Source organism: Heterodontus francisci, chromosome 29, assembly GCF_036365525.1.
Source record: "Heterodontus francisci isolate sHetFra1 chromosome 29, sHetFra1.hap1, whole genome shotgun sequence".
Lineage (NCBI taxonomy): Eukaryota > Metazoa > Chordata > Chondrichthyes > Heterodontiformes > Heterodontidae > Heterodontus > Heterodontus francisci.
The window spans coordinates 30935290-30953484 of NC_090399.1; the positions used below are offsets into that span (position 1 = coordinate 30935290).

At 43.2% G+C, this 18195-nt stretch overlaps 1 protein-coding gene across 1 annotated transcript in view; it reads right to left on the reverse strand.

Moving 5' to 3' along the window:
- The window catches only part of LOC137346236 (complement C4-like), an 83257-nt gene that overhangs the window by 45901 nt on the left and 19161 nt on the right, over positions 1 to 18195 (reverse strand). Inside the window, exons 6-11 of the mRNA XM_068009668.1 lie at positions 16004 to 16086; positions 13623 to 13710; positions 11078 to 11183; positions 10136 to 10265; positions 8328 to 8443; positions 5936 to 6079 (exon numbers count right to left, since the gene is read on the reverse strand). Of these exons, the coding sequence (XP_067865769.1) occupies positions 5936 to 6079; positions 8328 to 8443; positions 10136 to 10265; positions 11078 to 11183; positions 13623 to 13710; positions 16004 to 16086 (667 nt within the window). The remainder of the gene's footprint in view (positions 1 to 5935; positions 6080 to 8327; positions 8444 to 10135; positions 10266 to 11077; positions 11184 to 13622; positions 13711 to 16003; positions 16087 to 18195) is intronic.

Consider the following 18195-nt stretch of genomic DNA (forward strand, 5'->3'; position numbering starts at 1 on the left):
ACAGGAAAGTGACACTGAGGTAGATGATCAGCCATGATCTAATTGAACGGCGGAGCAGACTCGATGGGCTGAATGGCCTACTCCTGCTTCGATGTTCCTCCATTCCTACCAGAAGCTTGCACAGCACAAGCCTATCTGCTCGACGTGGGCCCCAGAAGTCTTGCTTGAATGCAAAGAAGGAAATCAACTTACAAGCACGATATCTAAGTTACACTGCTTTAACCTCTGCCCAAAATTACGTTGCTGTATAAATTGGTTGCATAAGGCTAGCCTAGAATGTGCTAAATCAGCAGCACTAATAATCCAATTCTTATCCACAGCAGCTGCATAAGTTTCAAAATTCACTTGAAAAAGCCCTTCAAAACACTCCTGCAGGGGATGCAGAGACGAAGTGGGCCCACATCAGAGACATCATCTATGATTCAGCAATGACCACCTTTGGCAAACGTGACTAGCTGAATGCAGACTGGTTTCAATCTCACTTTGAAGAGCTGGAACCTGTCATAACCGCTAAGCGCACTGCACTGTTGAACTACAAGAGAACTGCTGCACTATTGAACGACAAGAACTGCAACCCCCAGCGAGTTAACATCCGTAGCACTTAAAGTAGCCAGAAGTGCTGCACAAAGAACAGCCAGGTCCGGTGCAAATGACTACTGGCAACTCCTATGCAGTCGTATTCAGCTGGCCTCTGACACCGGAAACATCAGTGGAATGTATGATGGCATTAAGAGAGCTTTTGGGCCAACCATTAAGAAGATTGCCCCACCTCAAGCCTAAATAAGGGGATACGAGCACTGACCAATACAAGCAAATGGACCGCTGGGGAGCACGACCTGGAACTGTACTCCAGGGAAAATGTTGTCACTGATACCACACTCAATGCAGCCCAATCTCCGCCAGTCATGGATGAGCTGGATGAACAGCCAACAAAGTCGGAACTCAGTGATGCCATTGATTCAGTGGTCAGTGGAAAAGCCCCTGGAAAGGAGAGCATTACCCCTGAATAATCAAGAGTGCCAAGCTTGCTATACTGTCAGCACTCCATGAACTGCTTTGCCTGTGCTGGGATGAGGGAGCAGTACCACAGAACATGCGTGATGTCAATCTCATCACCCTCTATAAGAACAAGGGTGACTGCGGTGACTGGAACAACTACGTGGAATCTCCCTGCTCAGCATCGTGGGGAAAGTCTTCGCTCAAGTCTTTTTAAACAGACTCCAGAAGGTGGCTGAGCATGTCTACCATGAGCAACAGTGTGGCTTTCGAGCAGAGAGATCCACCATTGACATGCTGTTCTCCCTTCACCAGCTACAGGGGAAATGCCACGAACAACAGATGCCCCTCTACGTTGCCTTCATAGATCTCACCAAAGCCTCTGACCTCCTCAGCAGACGTGGTCTCTTCAGACTACTAGCAAAGATCAGACGTCCATCAAAGCTACTAAGTATCATCACCTCATTCCATGACAATATGAAAGGCACAAGTCAGCATAGTGGTGCTTCATCAGACCCCTTTCCTATCCTGAGTGGCGTGAAACAGGGTTGAGTTCTCGCACCTACACTGGTTGGGATCTTCTTCTCACTTCTGCTCTCACATGCTTTCAAGTCTTCAGAAGAAGGGATTGTCCTCCACACAAGATTAGCTGGCAGGTTGTTCAACTTTGCCCGTCATAGAGCAAAGATCAAAGTACAGAAAGTCCTCATCAGGGATCTCCTCTTTGCCGACGATGCTACGTTAACATCCCACACAGAAGAGTGTCTGCAGGGACTCATTGACAGGATTGCGGTTGTCTGCAGCGAATTTGGTCTAACCATCAGCCTCAAGAAAACGAACATTATGGGACGTCAGAAATGCTGCATCCATCGATATTGGCGACCACGCTCTGGAAGTGGTTCAAGAGTTCACCTACCTAGGCTCAACTATCACCAGTAACCTGTCACTCGGTGCAGAAATCAACAAGTGCTTGGGAATGGTGCCCGCTTGCCCGCTGCTATGTCCAGACTGGTCAAGAGGGTGTGGGAAAATGGTGCACTGACACTGAACACAAACATCAGAGTGTTTTTAGCCTGTGTCCTCAGCACTTTGTTCTGCGGTAGCGAGGCCTGGACAGCATATGCCAGCCAGAGTGAAGTCCCAACACATTCCATCTTCACTGCCTCCGGAGAATCCTTGGCATCAGGTGGCAGGAGTGTATCTCCAATGCAGAAGTCTTCGAGGCGGCCAACATCCCCAGTGTATACACTCTACTGAGCCAGCAGCGCTTGAGATGGCTTGGCCATGAGAGCCGCATGGAAGGTGGCAGGATCCCCAAGGACATATTGTACAGCAAGCTCGTCACTGGTATCAGACCCACCGGCCGTCCATGTCTCCGCTTTAAAGATGACTGCAAACGTGACATGAAGTCCTGTGACATTGACCACAAGTCGTGGGAGTCAGTTGCCAGTGAACGCCAGAGCTGGCAGACATAAAGGCGGGGCTAAAGAGTGGCGAGTCGAAGTGACTTAGCAGTTGGCAGGAAAAAAGGCAGAAGTGCAAGGAGAGAGCCATCTGTGTAACAGCCCCGCCAACCAATTTTATCTGCAGCCCCTGTGGAAGTCTGTCACTCTAGAATTGGCCTTTATAGCCACTCCAGGCGCTGCTACACAAATCACTGACCACCTCCACGTGCTTACCCATCGTCTCTCGATAGAAGAAGGCCAAAGAAGTGAGTTGCTGCAGTGCATCCTGCAGATAGGACACACCACAGTCATGGTGCGCCTCTAAGGGAAGGAGTGGATGCTGATGGTGATAGGGTGCTGATCAAGCGGGCTGTTCTCTCTCAGATAATGATTGCTGATTGTTGTTGAACTTTATTCTAATGGTAAAATTGTTAATACAGCCTGATCGCATCCCATTGTACCCGCATTTTAACGGCACTATTGCCGTAAGGAATCTGTATAAAATCTTACCATTCGGTCGTGAGATGGTGTATACCAATGTTTAAAATATTGTCCTGAAACATTGAACTGTCCTATTTTAGGGGAAGGTTATTTGAGTGGAAAACTCTTCTAAATTGTGGGAGTTCCAGACAATTTCATTGCTCAGCTACTTTTTCACACCTTAATTTCAATTCTATCTCAATGTCATACGAAGGAGTTAAATCTTTGAGAATACTTCAACTTACCTCGGGTGAAGGTGCTAAATTGGGGGCAGGCTAATTATAACAATATTAGGCAGGAACTGAAGAATTTAGATTGGGGGCGGCTGTTTGAGGGTAAATCAACATCTGACATGTGGGAGTCTTTCAAATGTCAGTTGATTAGAATCCAGGACCAGCATGTTCCTGTGAGGAAGAAAGACAAGTTTGGCAAGTTTCGGGAAGCTTGGATAACACGGGATATTGTGAGCCGAGTCAAAAAGAAAAAGGAAGCATTTGTAAGGGCTGGAAGGCTAGGAACAGATGAAGCACTTGAGGAATATAAAGACACTAGGAAGGAACTTAAGCAAGGAGTTAGGAGGGCTAAAAGGGGTCATGAAAAGTCATTGGTAAACAGGATTAAGGAAAATCCCAAGGCTTTTTATACATACATAAAGAGCAAGAGGGTAACCAGGGAAAGGGTTGGCCCACTCAAGGACAGAGATGGGAATCTATGTGTGGAGCCAGAGGAAATGGGCGAGGTGCTAAATGAGTACTTTGTATCAGTATTCACCAAAGAGAAGGACTTGGTGGATGATGAGCCTAGGGAAGGGAGTGCAGATAGTCTCAGTCATATCATTATCAAAAAGGAGGAGGTGTTGGGTGTCTTACAAAGCATTAAGGTAGATAAGTCCCGAGGGCCTGATGGGATCTACCCTAGAATACTGAGGGAGGCAAGGGAAGAAATTGCTGGGGCCTTGACAGAAATCTTTGCATCCTCATTGGCTACGGGTGAGGTCCCAGAGGACTGGAGAATAGCCAATGTTGTTCCTTTGTTTAAGAAGGGTGGCAGGATAATCCAGGAAATTATAGGGCGGTGAGCCTGACGTTAGTGGTAGGGAAATTATTAGAGAGGATTATTCGGGACAGGATTTACTCCCATTTGGAAACAAACGAATTTATTAGCGAGAGACAGCATGGTTTTGTGAAGGGGAGGTCATGTCTTACTAATTTGATTGAGTTTTTTGAGGAAGTGACGAATATGATTGATGAAGGAAGGGCAGTGGATGTTATCTATATGGACTTTAGTAAAACCTTTGAAAAGGTCCCGCATGGCAGACTGGTACAAAAGGTGAAGTTACACGGGATCAGAGGTGAGCTGGCAAGATGGATACAGAACTGGCTCGGTCATAGAAGACAGAGGGTATCAGTGGATGGGTGTTTTTCCGAATGGAGGGATGTGACTGGTGGAGTTCCACAGGGATCAGTGCTGGGACCTTTGCTGTTTGTAGTATATATAAATGATTTGGAGGAAAATATAGCTGATCTGATTAGTAAGTTTGCAGATGACACAAAGGTTGGTGGAGTTGCGGGCAATGATGAGGATTGTCAGAGGATACAGCAGGATATAGATCGGTTGGAGACTTGGGCAGAGAAATGGCAGATGGAGTTTAATCCGGACAAATGTGAGGTAATGCATTTTGGAAGGTGTAATGCAGGTGGGAGGTATACAGTAAATCGCAGAACCCTTAGGAGTATTGACAGGCAGAGAGATCTGGGCGTACAGGTTCACAGGTCACTGAAAGTGGCAAGGCAGGTGGATAAGGTCGTCAAGAAGGCATATGGCATGCTTGCCTTCATCGGTCGGGGCATAGAGTATAAAAATTGGCAAGTCATGTTGTAGCTGTACAGAACCTTAGTTAGGCCACACTTAGAATATTGCTTGCAATTCTGGTCACCACACTACCAGAAGGACGTGGAGGCTATGGAGAGGGTACAGAAGAGGTTTACCAGGACGTTGCCTGGTCTGAGGGCATTAGCTATGAGGAGAGGTTCGAAAAACTCGGATTGTTTTCACTGGAACGACGGAGGTGGAGGGGCGACATGATAGAGGTTTACAAAGTTATGAGCGGCATGGACAGAGTGGATAGTCAGAAGCTTTTTCCCAGGGTGGAAGAGTCAGTTACTAGGGCTCATAGGTTTAACGTGCGAGGGGCAAAGTTTAGAGGGGATGTGCGAGGCAGGTTTTCTTACACAGAGGGTTTTGAGTGCCTGGAACATGCTGCCAGGGGAGGTGGTGGAAGCAGATGCGATAGCGACGTTTAAGAGACATCTTGACAAATACATGAATAGGAAGGGAATAGAGGGATATGGGCCCCGGAAGTGCAGAAGGTGTTAGTTTCGGCAGGCATCAAGATTGGCGCAGGCTTGGAGGGTCGAATGGCCTGTTCCTGTGCTGTACTGTTCTTTGTTCTTTGTTCTTACAATTTCAAGGTTACACTTTGAGAGTTGCAACAGAATCTGCAGGCATTTTGAATGGTGTGCATCCGTTAAACGCACTTTAGGGGAACAATAGCAGGGAAATAATTGGAGAAACAAGTTTTCGTATGCGACTGTTTAGCTTTGTAAAGAATGTGGTAATTAACGGTAGGCTGCATATGCTGTAGTTGTAGTTCTGATAGCGCAGACCGATTTCTCACCTTTTCATCAATTCTAAACTTTACTCGCCTTCAATATTTCTGATTTTACTTCTTCACGTGTTGTGTTGAAATATTACTTGATTCTTCAGCGATTTGCACTGTAGAACATCTCAACAAATCTCCATGGTTCGTTGTTTGCACGGACAAGCATTTGGCTGCTTAAAATTCACACTCTGCCTTAGTGAGCTAAGAACTGTGCCATTTATTTATTCAATGCTTTGAATTTTTTCATCATAAAGCTTAGTCCTGCAAAACTAATTTGTGTTTTCTGAAGTGCACAAGCATATTTTCAAGAAAACTTCGTATAAAATTAAAAAAATATTAGAACTGTTCTCACCTTAATTTCAAAAGCATCTTTATCCGCAGGGGATTGCATTGATAACACAATATGACCGTTTTCCTGTGTATATTGTGCTTGTCCTCCTTCTAACTTTACAGGAACATGTGAGGCGGGAGATCCATCAGGGTAAGTTACTTGGACCTACAAAGTGAAATAACAGCTATTCAGGAAAAAGGGATGTGCTGATTTAAGAAACTGTCTTCACCACATTAACAGAGCTAGTCCGAGTTCACTTCCATTGCAAGCCCATTCTGCTAACGTCACGTTCTGGAAGCAAACACGAGTCTAAAATCTCGGTTGTTTTCTACCAAGTGTTGTGTGGCATTTCTGAATGATATCACAACGATTTATTTTTCTGTAACCCCCCCCCCCCCCCACGTCTTGCCATGCTATCTACCTCAGGAAACATGTCGAAACTGTAATGGTCAATTAAGGGAATCCAGCTGGAAAGTGACGTTAATCTTATGTTTGGTATTGGACTGCAATGTCCCGTCAAATATTATATACTCATTCTTGGGTGTCTGATAGAGAAGATTATGGTATTAGATCATTTGATACTTTATTGCACCTCAAGCATGATACAACCACCAAACACATCTTCCCTATCCGCTTTCAGCATTCTCAAGGGATCACCTGTTCCCCTTTCCCCAGCACTTTTCCATGCAAGCAGATGAGATGAAACACTTTTACTTGCTGATCTGATTGTAACCTCGACTGCATATTTCCGTCTACCCCGATAACCTTTCACCACCATGCTTATCAAAAATCTATCTAGCTCTGCCTTAAAAATATTCAAAGACTTTTGCTTCCACCAACTTTTGTGGAACAGAGTTCCAAAGACTTACGACCCTCTGAGAGAAAATGTTTCTCCTCATTCCTGTCTTAAATGGGTGACCTCTTATTTTTAAACACTGACCCCTAGTTCTAGATTCTCCTGCAAGGGGAAATATCCTTTCCACATCTACCCTGTCAAGACGCCTCAGGATCTTATATGTTTCAGTCAAGTCGCCTCTTACTTTTCTAAATTCCAGCGGATACAAGCCTAGCCTGTACAACCTTTCCTCACAAGCCAACCCACCCAAGTTAGATCATAGTCTAGAAAACCTTCTCTGAGCTGCTTCCAAATGCATTTACATCCTTCCTTAATTAAGAAAACCAAGACTGTACACAATACTCCAGATGTGGGCTCACCAATGCCTTGTAGGTATAACCTCCCTACTTTTGTATTCGACCCCCATCACAATTTCATTAGCTTTCCTAATTATTTGCAGAACCTGCGTACTAACCTTTTGCAATTCATGCACTAGGATACTGGTGTTGCTTCTGTTGCTACCATTTCTGCCTCCTCTGGACTCACATTCTGTTACTATATTGTCGCAGTACCACCACATTCTGCCTTGCACCAACGTCCTTTCTGTCAACCAATACTGCTCTCCACCTTTTCTTTCCCTTCTGCTTTTTGCTCCCCCATTTTTCTGGCTCTATATTTGCGTATAAACTGTTGATTCTCCAACTCTTCCAGTTCTGATGAAAGTCATCGGCATGAAACGTTAACTGTGTTTCTCACTCCACCGATGCTGCCTGACCTGCTGAATATTTCCAGCATTTTCGATTTTTATTTGATATTTTAGATTAATTGGTCTCTTCCCGTGCACACGTTGTATTTCTTTTTATAATTTAATCTCTGTTAAATAACCGTAAACTGTGGACTTTGTCTATCGAAGTGCTACTTCCATTAACACCTGATGGTGCCCTTTATATATGAATGGAACGCTTGGCCTTTTTTGGTAATACTATATTAAAATATAATGCCCTTTACTGCTTAGTTTAGACTCATTACACAAACCTATGGAACTGTTCGACTGGAATATTTGTATATTCTGATCTCTTGTTGTATCCCTGGACTTAGTTAGACGGTTATCCAGGAGAAACGGTGTAAGTAGCACCCAGATCCCAGGGTTTTCCATAAAAGCTATGAACCCTTGTGGCAATGTCACCCCAGTCTTTCCTAATTTATAGTGGGCATCGCCCCAAAACACAAGACTGTTTCTAATTCAGCCTGAATTGACACCAACTGACTTTTATTCAGGGACTCTAAATGATCGGTAGGTGACAAATTGAAATGCCACTCTAAAACAGGTGGGAATCATCTTCTGACGTGAATTGTCTGTTTTTAAGGCAGTGCTGATAGGAATTCAATCTCCAGTGACCCATCCTTTACTTGCTCATGATAGTGTTCCACGTCGATAATAGTGGTTTTAAGTGGACAATGTTTAGTTTCTCTCTGTTAACATCCCTTCTCTTGCTGACCAAAACATGCACACGTTTACAAACAGTTGTACTTCATCGGATGCTGCATACTGTTCCAACATGCTGTGACCATACATACCGCTACATTAAAGGGAACTCGGGGTATGAAGTAGCCAATTGTCTTTGATAAATCGATCACATATGGTGAGGAAACAAACTTGATGCTTCTGAGCTCTATTTCCTCCATTTCGCCACCTATAGGAAAATGTAAGAATGCATTTATTTTATTATTGTATGTATTAATTTTGTTTTAATTCGATTTGTTGTTAATTATTTTTCTTTAATTTTCATTAAGTATGTTTAATTGCATTTATTTTATTTCTGTGAAAACAGTACATCTCGTAACATTTGATGCAAACTTTTGCTTGATGGACCAACGGTATTGATATAGTATCAAACAACATGTCACTTCTGCTGTTTGTAATGGGCAAGGTACAAGCCATACCCAACCAGTCCATGCTTGCAAAACTCAAAACACATTGTCTAACGTTAGATGCGATTCTGTGATTGGACAACATTTGCTAAATAATCCTCAGTGTGCTAAGAATTCCGCTGACAACCAATTTAACATTGTCAGTCGGGCTTGCAGTGTGGCACATTTGCGTGTACTGAAAGCTACATATATTAATACACAGAGCCATGTTCTTTGCAGACAGAAAGAACATGTACGCACATTGTGCCTGTTTCAGCTAAACAGGCACAGTGGCGCAGTGGTTAGCACCGCAGCCGCATAGCTCCAGGGACCCGGGTTCGATTCCGGGTACTACCTGTGTGGAGTTTGCAAGTTCTCCCGGTGTCTGCGTGGGTTTTCTCCGGGTGCTCCGGTTTCCTCCCACAAGCCAAAAAACTTGCAGGTTGATAGGTAAATTGGCCATTATAAATTGTCACTAGTATAGGTAGGTGGTAGGGAAATACAGGGGCAGGTGGGGATGTGGTAGGAATATTGGATTAGTGTAGGATTAGTATAAATGGGTGGTTGATGTTCGGCATAGACTCGGTGGGCCGAAGGGCCTGTTTCAGTGCTGTATCTCTAATCTAAAAAAAAAATGACAGCCATTGGCTGGTTCATTCCTCAGGGCCAGGCCTTTACCAATCAGAGTCAAGCTGCATGGTTTAAATTTTAAATAAAGCTTCACTGTAAGTCACCATAAACTGGTGCATTCTCCATGGCAACACCTCTGCCACTCTGAGTCCACTTGTCAACCAAGCATGCACTCTCCTTTTTTGTTTCCCTTACATTGCTATTCTTGCGAATTGTCCTGATAAGTGCAAGACGAAAAGCTTCGACAAATGTCTCTATTTTCAGCAATACTCAAGTTCTGTATGACCAAACAACTATATTGATGTAATTAATCTGACAACCTGATAAGACTATTTTTAACGTTTATATGCATATATATATAGCGACACGTCATTAGATAGCACACCAATGGAGGTAAGCACGATATATCAGAATCAACATGTCCTTAAGGACAGGGCCAAATTTTGCTTCAAAAATGCCCAAAAAAATAACCCAACGAAGAAAACAATTTAACCAACGTAATGCCATTGCGCCAACAATGTTACAAAGACGTCTAAGCCTCTGTAAGATTCCTAAAGTTTATTACATCATTGCACCGGACTCGGCAACTCGAGTTCTCCTTTAAGCCACGTCCCATCCTGGCTTGCCACGTACTTGGCTTTTTTGCCGTGTCTGGTAATTCCCTAAAACACACGGGGGCGGGACCGCGAACAGCACAAGGACAGAGGGACACCAACCACTCCCACCTCCCACCCGCACCGCCCTTCAGGGCAAGTTTGGGAGGGCAATATATGTGACCTTGGCTACTTCGCCCACCTCCTGAGAACACGTTTAAAATGGGAAAGATCCATCATTAGTTCACTTACTGGATGTCTCAAAAACAGTAACCGCCATAGACAGATGGTGTCCCACAAGATCATTCATATTTTGCAAAGGTTTGATTTTTTCCAAGAGCATTTCTGTTGTTAGGGAAGACATCACCACACCGTCTTTGATCTATAAGGGAGAATCAATGGGCATATTATTCGATTCTAATTCAGTCCCTTAATAATCGCTCAATTTTTCCTCCTTGCTCTGTTCCCAAGATTTACATTGCTTCCGAGTCTTTCCGCTCAAAATATCACGGATCTGATGATTCTGAATTTAACTGCGGACATCAGCCGAAACTCTGCTTCAGACAAATGCTTCAGGCCCTTGAAAAAATAGCTGATGGACTAATGCACGGTAAATTAGCCCAAAAGGGAATCGCAAACGAAAAAGATCATGAACAGCAGCGTAAAACGAGTGATAGCCAATCGGCCGCCAGGTTACACCCCCCGCCCGATTTTACTATCCATTGTCTTCAGTTAAAAATTAAATCAGGTGGGGTGGAAAACAAGCGGCCGCCTCGCTATTTGTGCCAGCACCAAGCACAATATTCACCCCCTTTGTGCTTGATAATACCATTTATGACTACCTTTTTACGCCAAAATTATGCTCTTGCACTCCAGATGTGCCCTTTATCTGAAATGACACACCGTGATTAAAATCAGCGGCCTGAAAGTTTAGCATCTGGGAGACCATAACTTTTGCAGCATTTGGGTTCCAGACACAAACGGAGATTTTTCTGCCTCGGATTCTGTCCGCCTCTTGATCATGTACGTGTTAGCATTATCACCTCTCCCCTTTTACTACAACCATAGTGCTTATTTTTTTAAAGTCATGATATCTGCAAATTACTGCAGCAGTGCATCTTGTGACACTGACCTTCTCAACTGAGTTTCCATTTCTCATGCGGCACTTCCTGCCTGTCAGCGCGAGTTTCTCACCTGCAGCTGTTGTTCCAGTCCCCGTAAGTAGGTATTATTCTTCATTTCGTCAATAATTCCGAATCTCACATATGCCATTCCTTCCACAGCCTTGCCGTATGTTTGGCTTTAACAAATAATCAACAGGTAGACACATTACTAAAAATAAACCGTTCATTCAAAAAAAAAATCCTAGCAGCTCAAAACAATCCAGAAGTTTACAGTTTAGGTCTCTCGCCTGTGCTGAGTTCTGGAATCTCTGATATAAAATAAGAACAGAAAATGCTGGAAATATTCAGCAGGTCTGGCTGTATCTGTTGAGAGTGTTAAAAAGTGTTTCCATTATTTTTAATATTTTTTAAGGAATTGTATTAAAACTGAAAAGACTCCATGGATGTGTTTTTTTTAACCAAGTTCGCTGACAGGACAAGATGTTGTTTGAAAGCCACCTGTGCTGGAGGCCACGTGTAGTTTGGGCTCAGAAAACAGCAGAATCCTTAGTGACTTGTGGGAAAATGGTTACAGAGAAGCCACATGTCAAGGTTTGTGGAGGTCAGGCGGTCAATTGTCTGTTAGGGGTTTGGGCATTGTTTTCAGTTAGTTGTGGTGTGAACTATTTGAAGACAATTGGTGTTTTCCTGCCAAGGAAAAAGAAATCATCCAGCTCACCTCCTTCTCTACCTTTTTGAAGAAATACTGCCAAGATTCAGTGCGGAAGATCAAAAAAAAAGAAAAAAATCCCTGGTGCTGTATACCTCCTAAGGAACTGAAAAAAATTTCCTGCGATTCAAATGTGTGCAAGCAGAAAAACCTTGAGGCCACCTTTCTCCTACAAAGTCTACCATAATAATTCTTGCCATTTCCAGAATGGACTGCTTCTGAAACGAACCCAGTGATCCGTCTGCGTGTACCCGGATGCCAGACCAAAAAGGGACAACTGACTTCCTTCCGTATCTTCTTTTATTCGTCAAGAATTAGCAAGTATTTGGCCAAAGTCGTCTTTTTTTGTCTTTCTTTCTCTGCACAGACCTCTACAGAGCGAATTTCTGTATTTTTTTCCTGTGTGTGTGTGTGAGTTTAATTGAGGAAGTTTTTAGAAGGGGCGTTTCATATTTTAATCAGTTTGTTAATGCTTTGCTTCATTACTGGTTAAGTTTTGTTTTATAATAACCTGATAATTTTGTTGTTTATTAAAGAAACCTATTTGGTGAATTTTATTCTGGGATAAAATAAGGAGTGTATATTTGGTTGTATCGGTAACTTGGTAAACATTTAATGGATGTTGTGACCTGTAGATAAGTGGAACTAGAAAAGACAGTGCACTCCTCCACCTTGGTCATAATAAAAGAGAAACTGTGACTTTTTATCAAATATCAGGTCACAAATCTGAAATGTTAACTGGCAGTTGCTGTCAGACCTTTGAATATCTTAGAAGGTGGCAGGACCTATTGAGAGAGTGGTTAGTAAAGTATATAGGATCTTGGCCTCCATAAATAGAGGCATTGTGTACAAAAGCAGGGAAGGTTTGCTGAACCTTTATAAAACTCTGGTTAGGCCCCAACTGAAGTATTACATCTAATTCTGGACCCCACACTTTAGGAAGGAAGTGAGGGCTCTTGAGAGGGTGCAGAGGAGATTTACCAGAATGGTTCCAGGGATGAGGGATTCTAGTTAAAAGGTAAGGTTGTGATATCTGGGTTTGTTCTCCTGAGAACAAAGGAGATTGAGGGGAGATTTAATTGAAGGTTACACGATTATGACAGGCGTAGATAAGTTAGACAAGAAAAAGCTGTTCCCAATAACAAGTGGTACAAGGACTGGGGGACACAAATTGAAAGATTTGGGCAAAAGATGCAGAGGGAATAGGCGGAAGCACTTTTTTTACCACACAGTGGGTGGTAATGACCTGGAATTCGCTGCCCACAAGTGCAGAGGAAGCGGCGACAATCAATGACTACAAGAGAAATTGGATTGCCACCTAAGAAAAATAGACTTGCAGGATGGGGATCGAGCGGGGAGTGGGACTCACTGCATAGCTCCGTGGACGGCTGGCATGGACTCGATGGGCCGAATGGCCTCCTTCTGTGCTGTAAATGGCTCTATGACTTTAGTATTACCAGTGTTTTCTGCGTTTATTTCATGTTTCCAACATCGGCATTATTTTGCCTTTGTACTCGTGACTCTCTAATCTCTTGGTGGGTCGGGCAAATTGTCTTGGTAAGCTATCCCCATACATACGTCCCATCCCTGAATTTCTCCATCAAACACGTTTGTGTGACGACCCTCAACAGAAGCGATGGGGTAGCACAGCAAGAAAGGTCATGTGCACCTTCTCAAGGCTGTTAGAGGCAGACACTAAATGCTGACTTATCATTATCGCATATCCTGAGAAATCTGACGTCAAAGAAAACAGGAGTGATTTTCAGCTAGCGCCTGTGCGTGAAACAAATGTTGAGGATTGGCCGTCTGTTATAGATCCCGCTATACTTCTCATTTCAGTCGCCAATGCGAATAGAACAAGCAGGCAGGCTACTAGTTTTGTATCAAATAATGATATCATACTTACACTGCCAAAATTTTGAATTTGAACTCGTCCCTTGTTATCAGATAAAACATTTCCTCTGACTGCACCTCGACCTTGAAACTAGGGAGAACTTTGAAACATGACTTAATCAAACATAATGGAGCATATTTAGAGTATTTATATTTAATGGAAAATACAATCCGTACATTGTATCAGATATTAGTACCATTCGAAAAAGTGCAAATGGTTTACATTCTCTAGTTGGAATATTGACCGCAAAATTGCAGGATGTAATTTTATCTTCTAAAACGGGCGATTTTGTATCCCTCAATTTTCCTTTGCGTTCTATTCAACGGAAAGCGAATGAGATATTGCATGCCTGATGATATCAACAAAAGCTGAAATTTCCCTCACAAAGTGTTAACGTATTCACAATATCTGATGATATTCTAAGAGCTTAATACGTTATTGTTGACTTTCTATGTTAATGAAGGCATGAAACCTTTTGAAATAACTTTGCCCCGGCGCTGTAACAGACAGTATATATATTTTTCACCCTGTGTAACTCCCGTAATATTGACCTTGCCGCGCTTTGCTGGATAATGCTTTCCATTGCAGACAATGGAACGGAAACTGGCCAGGTCGAGAATGAACTGCCGGTTCGATATCACGTTTAACAGCGTGGAAGAGACGGTCGCCCACCTCCTCCTGGAATGTGCCTTTGCAAAGCAGGTGTGGAAAGAGAGGCAGTGGTTTTTGTCAAGGTTCATCCCAAGCAGCTCTGTAACACAGGAGTCTGTGCTCTCCGGGCTGTTCCCAGGGACGCACACCGAGACAAACATCAACTGCTGCTGGAGGACTATCAATTCGGTGAAAGACGCCCTTTGGTCTGCCCGAAACTTGCTGGTCTTCCAGCGCAAAGAGTTCTCCACCACCGAATGTTGCAGACTGGCACATTCCAAGGTCCAGGACTACGTGCTGAGGGACGCACTAAAGCTTGGGGAAGCCGCAGCAAAGGCTCAATGGGGAAAGAGCACAGTGTAAGGTTCCCCCACCAAACTGGACTGAGGGGCTGGATCCATGGGAAACCCCTCGAACTGTATCGTTAATATTCTCAATTGCTGTAAATGTAAAACTGTAATTGACATGACAATTGTGAAACGGAAGGGTTGGGAAGAAACTCATGACAGTATTGAAGGAAACTGATCTCCCTTGCAATGTTTGTAATTTTGGTGCGGTTTGGAAACTGTTTGGCAATGTAATTTTTGCAGATTTTTATGAAGAAAGTCTATTTTGGAAATAAAAAAAAAGTTTAACAGCGTGACTCAAAGTAAAATAGCACTGCACCCCCCACCCCTCCTTCGTTGTTCTGTACTTCCCTCCAAGAAATAAATCGAAATATCGAATCCCAGTGTCTTTATCAAACCTTTCATGATGTGACACATTATTATTCACAGTTTAAGATTGAAGGAAATGTTAGGTGAAAGATAGATGGATGGAGAGATACATGCACGGAGAGATAGATGGATGGATGGAGAGATAGGCATATCGATGGAAGGAGAGATGGATACATGGATGGATAGACGGATGGATGGATGGCGAGATGCATAGATAGATAGATAGATAGGTAGAAGAATGGATGGCTAGATAAATGGATGGAGAGATACACAGAGAGATAGGTGAATGGATGGAGAGCTGGACGGATAGATAAATGGATAGATAGATAGAAGGATGGCAAGATGCACAGCGAGATAAATAGATAGGTAGATAGATAGGTAGATAGACAGATAAATTGGCAGAAAATAGATAGATCGACAGACAGGTAGATAGATAGCTACATATTTAGATAGATAGACCGAGGCCGGCAGGCAGATGGATGGTGCGGTAGATAGATAGATAAATAATGAATGGATCGATCGACCCCTATTAGGTTTTGGATCACTCTCCCGTTATGGAATCCATCCAATTTCAAGTTCCAAAGCTTTCAACAGAAGTGAAAATTGACCAGCAGGCAATGCCCTGTCTGGATTCATTTTCTGTTTTATGGCCAGTAAGAAAATGAATGGGAGGGAATTACAAGTCTGTTCACATACCGCCCGATCTTCATTTCCATTGAAGATGAAAATATGGGGGTGGGTGGGGAGAGGGGCTGGCATTTTCTGCTCGAAGGTACAAGTTCACTCTATGAACTTTACATGGATATAGGGAGAAGAACAACTGTTGGATTTGAAACATTCTCTCCCTTAGCTTTGTGGACTGTGGATATTAAACGACTTTTCAAAAACGTGTCTCAATCAAGAACCCGAGATAATACAAAGTGAGTTTTAAAAACCTGCCAAACGTAACTTGAATACTTGACAGGAATAACTGAAAATAATTCAGACATTTTTCTTTCTCAAAATATGAATCTTAGTGAGTGTTACCGAATTCCTTGACCTCAAACTGTGCGGATACCAGCGACATTGGTGATTCGTCAAACTGCACCTCAATTCGCCAATTGCCAGGCCTATTTAGGAAAGGTAAACAGAACCTTCTTCAGTGTTTATCTCGACTTTAGCTTACAATGGTTAAACCTTAATGGTAAAAATAGAGAATGAAGATAAACATATTGGTGCAGATATTCGGCTTGGCCAGTGACACTAAACCAACGTGTTGCATCGGCAAACCTTCTCCCACCGCACCCACCCTCCCCTCACCCACGTTAAACACTCCGTCTGATATTCAGTTCCATTGAATTTGGTGTAAGTTACATTTTCAGTGGCTATTTTCCTCCTCTTGCTATTTGAAGTAACCATCCGTCTGGCCTATCTCTATTTAAGGTTTCAGACAGACACGATCGGGTCAATTTTTTACTTACGAGCACAGGTAAAACCGAATGCTTGGACCGGCCAAAATAAACTGAAAAGTAGCCTCAAGAAAGTGAACAAATTGAAAAAAATGGCATGTTCTGCCAGTCAAACACATATTTGAATAAATCCCAGAAGATGCTTGTAGTTGAATTGAATGTTTTGTCCGTCTCTCCCCTGCATCTGTGTCACTCAATCTGGAACAGATTTTGAATTTTAAGTTCCATTGCAGAACTGGCCATTGTGGTTTGGATTTACCAATGGGCAGAAAGGTTTGGTTGTTCTGCAAGAATTGCCTTAACTGAAGCTTGTATGCTAATGCTGTAAGTGAAGCTGGGTTTTGTATCCATACAGCCGAATATTAAAGCTGATAGAAAGGAGCTCAGGGGTCTCTCCATCTCCTGATAAAATTGGAAGTGGAACCCCGAGAGAGGAAGGCATAGCGCCATTACAGAACAAAAGGATCCACCGAGACCATGCAGTACACATATACAGTAATTGCAACTTTTGTCAATAATGTAAAATGCTTGCTATAAAGCCCATTGCCGACTATACGTTCAGTGGCAAGCAAATTCAGAAAAGCGCTTAGCAGGCAGCTGATCCAATATTACTCATCCTGAACTATCGCCAGAAGTTAAAATTGTCCCCAAAACAGGTTATACCGGCGTTCACTTCATTTCTTTATGGTTTACGCTAGTCTCCTCCCGGAGTTAAGGCAGGTAACTGGGCATAGTCCTGCCCAGAATGTCAGGGCAGCTAAGTCTAAAACAAAGATGTTTTGCTTTGCCCACAATAGTTACTGAACCATTGAGTAGAATTAGTTGTTGGTTGAACTCTTGAGTATTGTGGGGGAGAAATTGGTCTTCGACAGTAGCACAAAATGATGATAGTGATGATCAGCCGGCTTGATTTTCTTTCCCATTGAGATAAAGGGAAGTGACCATCAGGCAAATTGTAAACTGAACTGCTAATTAAAGAAAGAATGCCATGGAGATCAGCACTGCGTGTCACCTGGCTATCTGGGTCCATGTATCTGGCAATGACGTGGTAACCATTTCCCCTGTTTGCTCCCAGCCTGGAAGCCAGTTGTAAAACGCAAGCTGCAGCAAGGCACCTGTGACTAGCTTGTAAAATTCGAGTGGCGCTGATAGTGGATGACCAGATTAATGTGCCCTGCACTGTTTGCATGTGTCTCATTTCCGACCACTGCGAAAGTATCAGCTTGCATGCTGCCCGCACTGGTTTCTCGACATGTGAATGATATGTTGGATATCATGACCCACAGTTTCAACTTCATTGTCGTGTGTTACGATGACACAGCTACCAAATGCAATTCCACTTTACATTCTTAAAGGTATAAATGTTGGCTACCATTTGCTCCAAATGTTTAACCTGAAGCCCCTTCCATATGTAACAAGGAGCATATTTGCGTCAGATTATTTGATTGTGTCAGCAGTGGATGAGCAGTAGCACTCTCACCTGTAAGTCACAAGGTTGAGAATGAGTGGCCAAGCTATTCAATTAAAGACACCTTGCAAGATTTGGAGGAGTACCACTCTCGAGATTAGAGCACATATCCTAGTCTGACACTCCCAGTGCAGTATTGAAAGAATGTTGCACTGATGGAGGTGCTGTCTTTTGGATGAGACATTAAACCAAGATACTGTCTGCCCCCGCAGGATGTAAAAGACCCCATGGCATTCTTTCTAAGTAGAACAGGAGAGTTCTCCCTGGCGTCCAGCCAACATTTATTCCTCAACCAACATCAT